The sequence below is a fragment of the Priapulus caudatus genome, unplaced genomic scaffold (genome assembly GCF_000485595.1).
Source record: "Priapulus caudatus unplaced genomic scaffold, Priapulus_caudatus-5.0.1 Scaffold98, whole genome shotgun sequence".
In the NCBI taxonomy this organism is placed as follows: Eukaryota; Metazoa; Priapulida; class Priapulimorpha; order Priapulimorphida; family Priapulidae; genus Priapulus; species Priapulus caudatus.
Genome location: NW_014577159.1, coordinates 425,752 through 434,632, shown reverse-complemented (window position 1 = coordinate 434,632; position 8,881 = coordinate 425,752). Strand labels below are relative to the sequence as shown.

Genomic DNA, 8,881 nt, shown 5'->3' with positions numbered 1-8,881 from the left:
TCGGGCATTGCCACTTGTTTGGCGTCGTCGGGCGTTGCCACTTGTTCGGCGTTGTCGGGCGTTGCCACTTGTTCGGCGTTGTCGGGCGTCACCAGGTGACGTTGCCTTGTCGTTGGCCAACATCAAGTATTGTGAAGCGTGGCAGCCCATCGTCAGCTTAACATGTTTACAGGACGCGAATCGTTCAATTCGTCGATCAAGAATTTAACGAAATAAATCGAAACGATTGGCGTAGATTGGAAATACGCGGTTCTGACGCTTGCATTGAGATAGGAGTAACGATTCTGCGGCCGCATATTTTCACGTGAGCAGCATTGCCTGCTCGCGGTATAGTCAACACATAACGGTATGCACGCACGCCGTTGCACGCTAACATAGCAAAGTTCACGGTTGCTGACGAATTTCTGTGGAAGTGCCTTTCAGCTGTACTCGTGAGAGCAGTAATAACGAGGTGAATTAGTCGTAAAAATCTGGCACGCGGTGAGTAGCCCCCCTCCCCCCCAAGAAATGCATTGTTTAGTCCCAGTAACAGGGACGGAGATGTGTTGTTCAGAGCAAACGTCGTGAGAGCGTTTTGTTCCTCCCATGGTTGTGGCTCTGAAGAAGACAAGAACGTGAAATTGACGCCGCTGCCGCACTGCGTTTTGTATTTCGGGTGAGGTATTTTTACGCGTGGGTGTGACTTTTGCAGCCCCACAGGGTGTCGGATATCAGTGTTTCTGTAGACTGTGTTGCCAGGGAAACTAGGGTGAATAATTTGCGTGTACATACTGGTGGTTTCACATTTTCTGTATAAGATGAGAGAGTGTTTTTGATTGTTTCTAGTCCAATGGCAAGTGATAATTTAATCGGGCTGGCCATTCTCCACACCTGCCCCCAACGCTGTCTTAGTGATTGATTGATGACACTTCATCTTGTGTTAGTCAACTTGCGTTGCTAGTGAACTATTATTATAACCTGTCTAGGTTACAGGTATTATATTTTGGTCCCATATTGGGGATTTTAGGCTAACTGTGTGCGTGCTGCATAGGTGTGTACAATAATATTAGTTTGGAGTCTTAACGCCAAGGTGGCATATCAACGTGCTATGGTATCGTGAAGCGATGAGTTTGGCATGCGGCCCTCTTCTGCTTTCCTTTCCCAGAACGTTTTACCTTTTCTCTGAACTTTACCCAGAAACTACGATAGAGTCTGTATTGATATGGTGAAATAGTTAATAGTACGTTTAAATAGACTTGGAAGTCTCGTTTGGATAGGAGCTGCGTGGCAATTCTTTGTTAATGCAGATTTCATTTACTACAGCAATTACTGAGTATGGGGCAGAGCGCACATGAATACCATATGGTTTCGCCTATGACAATCTGTTACTCTGAAGCTGTGCTTTTCACGCTGACGTTGTACATGGTTTTGTACATTTGCGCAATTGTTCGATATATGCTTCCATGGTTTCTTCTTCAACGTTTGGAATGGTTTAGCGTATTAATACGGCACAGACTTATAGTATCACTCTGCCAGCAGAGTTATTTGGAGACTTGATCCAAAAGGTGGCAGCACTATTGTGTGCGGTATTGAATCAAACGCGTAAAAATGTTAATATGATCACAGTGTGCTTTCGCTCCTGAAGCTAAAACCTGAATTGTTACACTTCTTTAAGAACAAGAGTTCATTATCCAGCAGCGAACCTACCAACGCTAATAGAACCCCCATTCCCCAGTTATCGTGTTTGGTTTGTTCTTATATAAACAAGTTTGAAAGTGTGTAATGTAGATTTTCGTGGCCAAGTAGAGACTTTGTTATCTTCTAGACTACTGTTATTACATTTCTCGCGATTGTCAAATTTCTGTAGTTTTTGTGCCATAGTACCTTCGTGTACGTATAGGTTTATACCTACGTAACGCCTCCCGACGTTTTGCTCATTATATAATGATTATGCATGCACACAGTGTGCGGTACGTTTTAATAGGCTGTTGTACAGTAACTCAACATCGGCTCAGCTGTCGGAAAGCCAGTTTCATTACAGGTAATCGAGGTATTGGTGTATAGGTCACTTGTAGCAAGATGATACGTTCATATGTCGGGCTGCGTTGAAAGCATTGGCGATATGAACTTAGGGTAAGCAAGAGCTGTTACGGGAGGGAGTACACGATCGGGATGTAAGCGTATGTGTGTCTGTTTGTTCGTTTTCCGTGCAGGTTTGGGAGTGGTTACAGACTGTGGCATTTACCAGATACGCGCAGAATTGACGAAAGTATGTGCTTTGATTGTAAAATGGCATGTGCACTTACGTTATTATATTAACATAAACAGTCGGCCTGTGCTATTTCTACAAAAAACAACGTTTCGAAGAGAGGGGTCAGTTTGTGCCCCTATGCACGTACGTGCCTGCGTGCGCATGCGCGCATGTGTGTACGTATGTGCGTGTGCTTGTGTGTATATATGTATGTGTACGTGCGTGTGTGAGAGAGGAATGTTTCCCGGCTCAGGATTGCCTAATACTACTATAACTACTTGTACAAAAGCGTTCTCTGCTCGGATAGGAAAATTATTCATGAGTAGCGTTTTGTTGGTAGCGTAATGTATTGCTTATATCAGGAGCTAATAATGACAAATTAAATTTAATTTGTCATTATTAGCTCCTGCTTATATATATATAACAACCGTATGTACAGATATCTACTCGCGTGAAAATAAGGGGTTGCTTCGTCGCCGACAAGTCTGCCAGCGATCTCTGAAGTTGTGAAACGTTTTGCACGACATGGATAGCGGTAAAATAACTAGTGGCGAAACAACTGTTGGTGTGCATACAGCCAGGATACAACAATGCCCCCACCCCGCGTATATCGCCAGTCACAATAGGATTTTGTCAGAGGTGTATAATATAGAGAGTCCATATGTATAGAGTGTCTATAGAGTAGAGTGTCTATATTATACACTCCTGCTTTTACCATGACATGCAATCACTCATTTATTTATTTTGAGACAATCTATTGAAGCGATTGACAAGGTACGCACATGGCCTCATGTGTTTACTCGCGCACACTTGCTTATAAATCGTGTGCATCGGGCCAATTACGTTGGATTAGGAATCCTTCGGCACTACGCCTGGTTGCGCATCTGTCGGGAGCTTGTATGTTCTTGTGAAGCACCAGTGTGCGTAAGCATCAAGAGTGCATAAGCATGCATGTGCGCGCGCGTTGACCACTCACGCGTAGCGTAAAGCCTTCTGAAACGTTTGCCGGTTAAGGAAATAACGTGTAGGGGAGGAGAGTTGTCATAACAACGAACCCGCTCCAGCATCGTATCACTTTCACTTGTCGCGTCTGTTCTGCGGACGAGTACACGGATCAATTAGTTTCCGGTTGCATGTTATTGCCATAGTCACGCGCAGGTTAGCTTGTTTCAAGCTGAAAGCGGCGTGAGGGTGTTTACTATATCGTATAATACAGGCGTGCTGTATATAACGAGCTGTTATTATCAACAATTCTTACCGATAATGCTCTACCTGAAAAGTGCTGCAACGCGAATGAAAGTACAATGTGCGTTTTGTTTCAGAAACGACGGCTGCAGTCGTTAAGCGTACGTCTTGGTAGTCTATTATCTACTGTATATCAGAATGTGCTTGTTGAATGCGTGTACAAAGATTTATACTTTTAAGTTGGTTTAACCTTGGCGTTCTATAATATAATATTTTGAGAACTTGCCCACTTACGGTGGAGTGGGGTCCCTCTCTACTCATACTGCATTGGATGTACCTGTCTATATGATTGTGTACAAAATAAATTATTAAAGTGAAATTAAAATATGCCGCGTTGAACATTTAAATGGCAATTAATAACTGACATTTCCTACCATTGTCGGTAAAAAAATTTAACTTCACTTGGTATCAAACCCTATTTTCCCCTATATTATGAGGAGTGTCATAATATAGACTCATATATCGACTATATTACGACACTCCTGATCTTATGTATGCATCATCCTTGGCGATAAATATTGCTACCGTACTGACTTGCAGGGGCGTAGCCAGGATTTTAAAAGTTGTAGGCACGACTATCTGAGCGGAGCGCGACCATCGGTTGGCGCGGAGCGTACAAGAAAATGTTTGGTTTTACAAACCCCCCAGATGGCCGAAAACGGCCCTTCCCGAGTGTTCATTCTGGTTCCCTGGCCTCTTGCTAACTTGAGACACCTCATTCAATATCACTTTTAAACCCAAAAAACAAACGAGTTAAAATAGTGTTACGAACGAGTTAAAATGTTAAAAAACTGACAAGATCGGATCCTAGTCTTTTTCGGCGGGCAGAGTGTTGAATGAAACGGACGGCACGTGATAGAAATTACAGCCTAGATGACAGAAGAATAGGTCACCTAATTTAGCCATATTCTTGCTACGTTCATTTCAATAGTTTTTCCTGTCTAGACTCTTAAATTCGTCCAGCAAGCTTATGGATTTGAATTATGGGTGTTTAAAAAAAAAAGATAACTTGGCCAAAAAAAGTGTAGGCCCGGGCCTACAGTGCTACATACTGGCTACGCCCCTGACTTGGGACTAGTTCTGATCATGCAATCTAGGCATGCAATGCAATACAGCGGCGTTCTGAGCTAACTCATAACGATGCAGTCATAAAGATCGATAACATCATCATAAAGATCATAAAGATCATGAAGATCATGCATGTTCTAAACGCCTCGTGCTACCCTGTCTCTGTGCTGTCCTCGTTAGGAATGATCACGGTAGTTGACTGCCGTGTTCAGACTAGTATTAGTGTTGGCGACAAATCCGTTTATCGGGTTTTATCCCATCTAGGTCATGGCGTCTCTGTGGACATGCCAGGTAAACAAACATCAGTACTGAGTTTCCTCAGTATTTTATTTACTTTGATATTATCAGTAAAATATACATTTTATCAAAATTTCAGGGTGAGATGATTCTAGTGCTGTAGTTGTCAGTGGCGGATCCGGGAGGGGGGGCACACAGGTGACAGTCGCCCCCCTAGAATTTTCAGGGCAAGGGTATTTTAGCCTATAGGTAAGTCTGCACTGGTAACGCCAGTGAGGACATGTACATATAGATGACATATGTATGTGACATGTACATGACATGTACATGTAATAGCACAGATTTAGTAGTAAGTATTTTAGTCTTTGGTGTCCCCAAAGATAAAAAATACTCAACTCAGCAGTGGTATTATTGTGATGAAGATTGTTTAATAATGCTGCCTTAGAGTGCAGGAAATTGCATCTAAGAGCTAGGTGTAATTTCCAACAAAATTGTTGGAAGGAGGTCTCCCGGCCCCCCCCCCCCTAAACAGGAGGGAGGAACCCCCCTGAAGGAGGAAAAATCTCGTGATATGTTATGATAAAGATGTCCAAAATTGATTGCTTTTAGATTGCAACTTTTTAACAATTCCACACAATGAGAGGGGACCCTCCCCCCCCCAACACCCCTCGGTCGCTTCGTGCCCTTGAGCTCGCATGTTTCGCCCCCCACCTAGAATTCACTTCTGAATCCGCCACTGCTTGTGTATGTGGGAGGGAGGTTGGGTGTTATTTAACCGCTGGGATCCAAAGAAAAAAATAACCCTAGAATTCACAAATATTGCACTTACAATTTCCTTTTTTTTCAATTCCCTCAAAAACGGCCATCTTGAAGGTTCTAAATTGCTAAAAATCCAAGAGCTTCCAGGGGCTCCGCCCCCTGGACCTCGGGCAAGGGCTCGCCCCCTGCACCCCGTCAGGGGCCCTAGGGCGGGCTCCTGGACCCCACCCGTTAAGGGCTTTTCGCCAAGGCGCTCGCGGTGGGCGCTACGCGCACACACTGTGATAGAAGTAACAGCGAAATCATCCCCCACAACTGAGGACCTGTCTACGCCACTGGTTGCAGAGGAGCATTTGAACGTCATTTACAGGAAGTTATCGGCAATAATCGGCGAAAGAAAGTAGAGAAACATTAAGACTTTGGTAGCAAATACATTTCGTGTTTATTTACCATATTTATTTTATTGAAACGTTCCAAGTGTCTGTGCATAGATGGTCTGTGCTTGCACGTGCACTTGCAAGCGCGTCTGCGCTTGCGCATAATTTCATCCGTTACTATTCCGTACATTAATTGCTGCGATGACGGCTGCTGGAATGGCGGCGCTCCCGTCGAAGCGTACATTGTTGTTGCATTTTTGTAAAACTTCACTCGATATGGAACGCGTTACATCAAAATATGTTGGTACGTACAACTATAAGGTCGTTATGCATTGCATACGAACTGTTCTTGCTGCTGTAAGTATATATTAGGTTGACCGATACAGGTTGATTAGCTACGTTATAAAAATCGTCTACGGTCAAGATTCGAAGATGTTTGTTTATTTGTGCATACGACATAGGCCTACATACATCTAGCTCTAGTACTATAGCCGCTTACATTAACTGCCGCTGGCAGGCCAGGCAGGCCAGCGGCAGTTAATGTAAGCGGCTATAGTACTAGAGCTAACATACATCAAGAGCTCATAATAATTAATAGAGATCTATGCATCTCTATTATGAGCTCTTGATACATACATAAACTGATGAATGACAGGTCACAATACATGATTTTACAGATGAAGCACGGGAGTGGCGAAGGACCCGAAGGTCATCAAAGTCTGCCACCCCTGAAAAGATTAGTTAGTTCATAGACAGGCAGTTGAATCATGACTCGAGTTTAATTAGGTTATTGATTGAAACAAATCCAGCCAGGCATACAAGTATCAATATTTCGACATGAAATGAAATTAATCCAACACTCATTCCGTAAATTCAGTTATTTTAACAACCTATAAATAAACGTTAATACAGTATTGACAAGTAAGACAACGATACTCAAAATGTATATCATATACCTACTCATATACAGTAGTAGTACTAGCTCTAGTACTATAGGTGGGGGCGGACATCCGGGAACTTTTGACTATTTGACCGGATGTAGATTCGAGCCGGTGAAAACAAACCGTAGTAACGCACCGCTCAATGCACGCAGCGCATAGTGCCAAGGAATTATGTGGTGTTTGGATGCCGCAATCAGTCTTTCAAGTGACAAAAAACGATCATTCTTTGAGCTGCCGTAGCCCGAGAGGAAAGACAGATGGCTAACAGCAATTAATCACGAGAACGAAGACGGCGTAGCAATGTTGAAAAACAGTGGGAAACGGGCGAGTAGTCTCGCTGAAAGGCAGTTTTTTGCACACTTCCTGTGAAGTCACATAATGTTTCTCGGTCAAAATGAACAAAGAATACCTTCAAGAACACCCCTGTCGAGTTTAAAAGGGGCTACCCCCACATTTACGGAAATGACATAGGTCTCAATCACTATGTTGCGTCTAGAATTCTCCCAGTCGTTCGTTGTTCAAATCGTGTTGTTCAATCGTCTCGTGATGTTATTCTATATATTTCTCTTTCTCTCTCTATCTCGCGCTGCTCGTCTCTTCTCCTCTCTGGTCCTCTATCTCTCGCTCTCTGTCTTTCTCTCTCTCTCCTCTCTCTCTCTCTGTCGCTATCTTCTCTCATCCTCCGCTCGCTGTCGTCTAATCTCTCTCTCTCACTCTCTCCCTCATCCCTCATCTCTCTCTCTCTCTCTGTCTCTATCTCTCTCTCTCACTCTCCCTTTGTCGCTCTCTCCCTCCATCTCTCTCTCTTTCTCACTCTCTTGTTCTGTCTCTATCTCTTTCTCTCTCACTCTCTCCCTCTGTATCTCTCTCCCATCTCTCTCTCCCTCTCTTCGTCCTTCTCTCACTCTCCCTCCATCTCTCTCTCTCTCTCACTCTCGGTCTCCATCTCTATCCCTCCATCTCTCTCTCTCTCCTTCCATCTCTCTCTTCTCTGCTTTCCAATCTCTCTCTCTCTCTCTCTCTCTCTCTCTCTCTCTCTCTTCCTCCGTCTCTCTCTCTCGCACACTCTCTCTCCCTTCATCTCTCTCCCTCTCTCTCCCTTCATCTCTCTCTCTCCCTCTCTCTCTCTCTCTTACATAATCTCTCTCTCTCCCTCCATCTCTCTTTCTCTCTCTCTCTCTATCTCTCTCTCTCTCTTTTCTCTCTCTCTCTCTCTCTCTCTCTCTCTCTCTCTCTCTCTCTCTTCTCTCTCTCTTACATAATATCTCTCTCTCCGCGTGTTCCCCACAGTCGAGGACGTCACGCGTAACTTCTCATCTCGGACAACGGCCGGGGTCAGCCCTATAGACGCGAAGTCGCGATAAGCACGCGAGTATCCTGAAAAGGCACCTATAGACGCGAAGGTTCTCGATAGACCCGAAGATTTCATAAATCATTAGTGAAATACTGTACTTAATTTGGTGACAAACACGCACACGCACACGCACACGAGCGCAGACGCGCACGCGCACGCCACGACGGGCACAGTCGCACCCCACCACACACACACATCACACACACACACACACAGACACGCACAGGAGGAAAGGGAGAAGGGAGAAGCTGGTGGAGAATGAGGAGAGGGAGAAGATGGTGGAGAAGGAGGAGGAGAGAAGCTGGTGGAGAAGGAGGAAGGGGAGAAGCTGGTGAGAAGGAGGAAGGGGAGAAAAGGAGAAAGCTGATAGGAAAAGGAGAAGGGGAGAAAAGAGAAGCGCCGTGCTGCGGCGGCATTTCAATTGACTGTACAGGGGGCTGGTTGGCAGATTCTCCCTTCTCCACACTTCATTCTCCACCAGCTTTCTCCTTCTCCCTCCTACATTCTCCATCAGCTTTCTCTTTCTCCCTTCCTCCTTCCCACCAGCTTCTCCCCTCCTCATTCGCCCACCAGCTCTCCTTCTCCCGCTCCTCCACCAGCTCCTTCTCCCCTTCCTCATTCTGCCACCAGCTTATCTTCCCCTCCATCCTCCAACCACCCATAGCCTTCG

General features: G+C 44.8%; 1 protein-coding gene across 1 annotated transcript in view; it reads left to right on the top strand.

Annotated features, from left to right (window-relative positions):
- Positions 1-6,120: 6,120 nt before the first annotated feature.
- Positions 6,121-8,881, top strand: part of LOC106805066 (probable E3 ubiquitin-protein ligase RNF144A-B) — a 42,774-nt gene continuing 40,013 nt past the window's right edge. Inside the window, exon 1 of the mRNA XM_014806540.1 lies at positions 6,121-6,220. Within this exon, the coding sequence (XP_014662026.1) occupies positions 6,215-6,220 (6 nt within the window). The 5' untranslated portion in view covers positions 6,121-6,214. The remainder of the gene's footprint in view (positions 6,221-8,881) is intronic.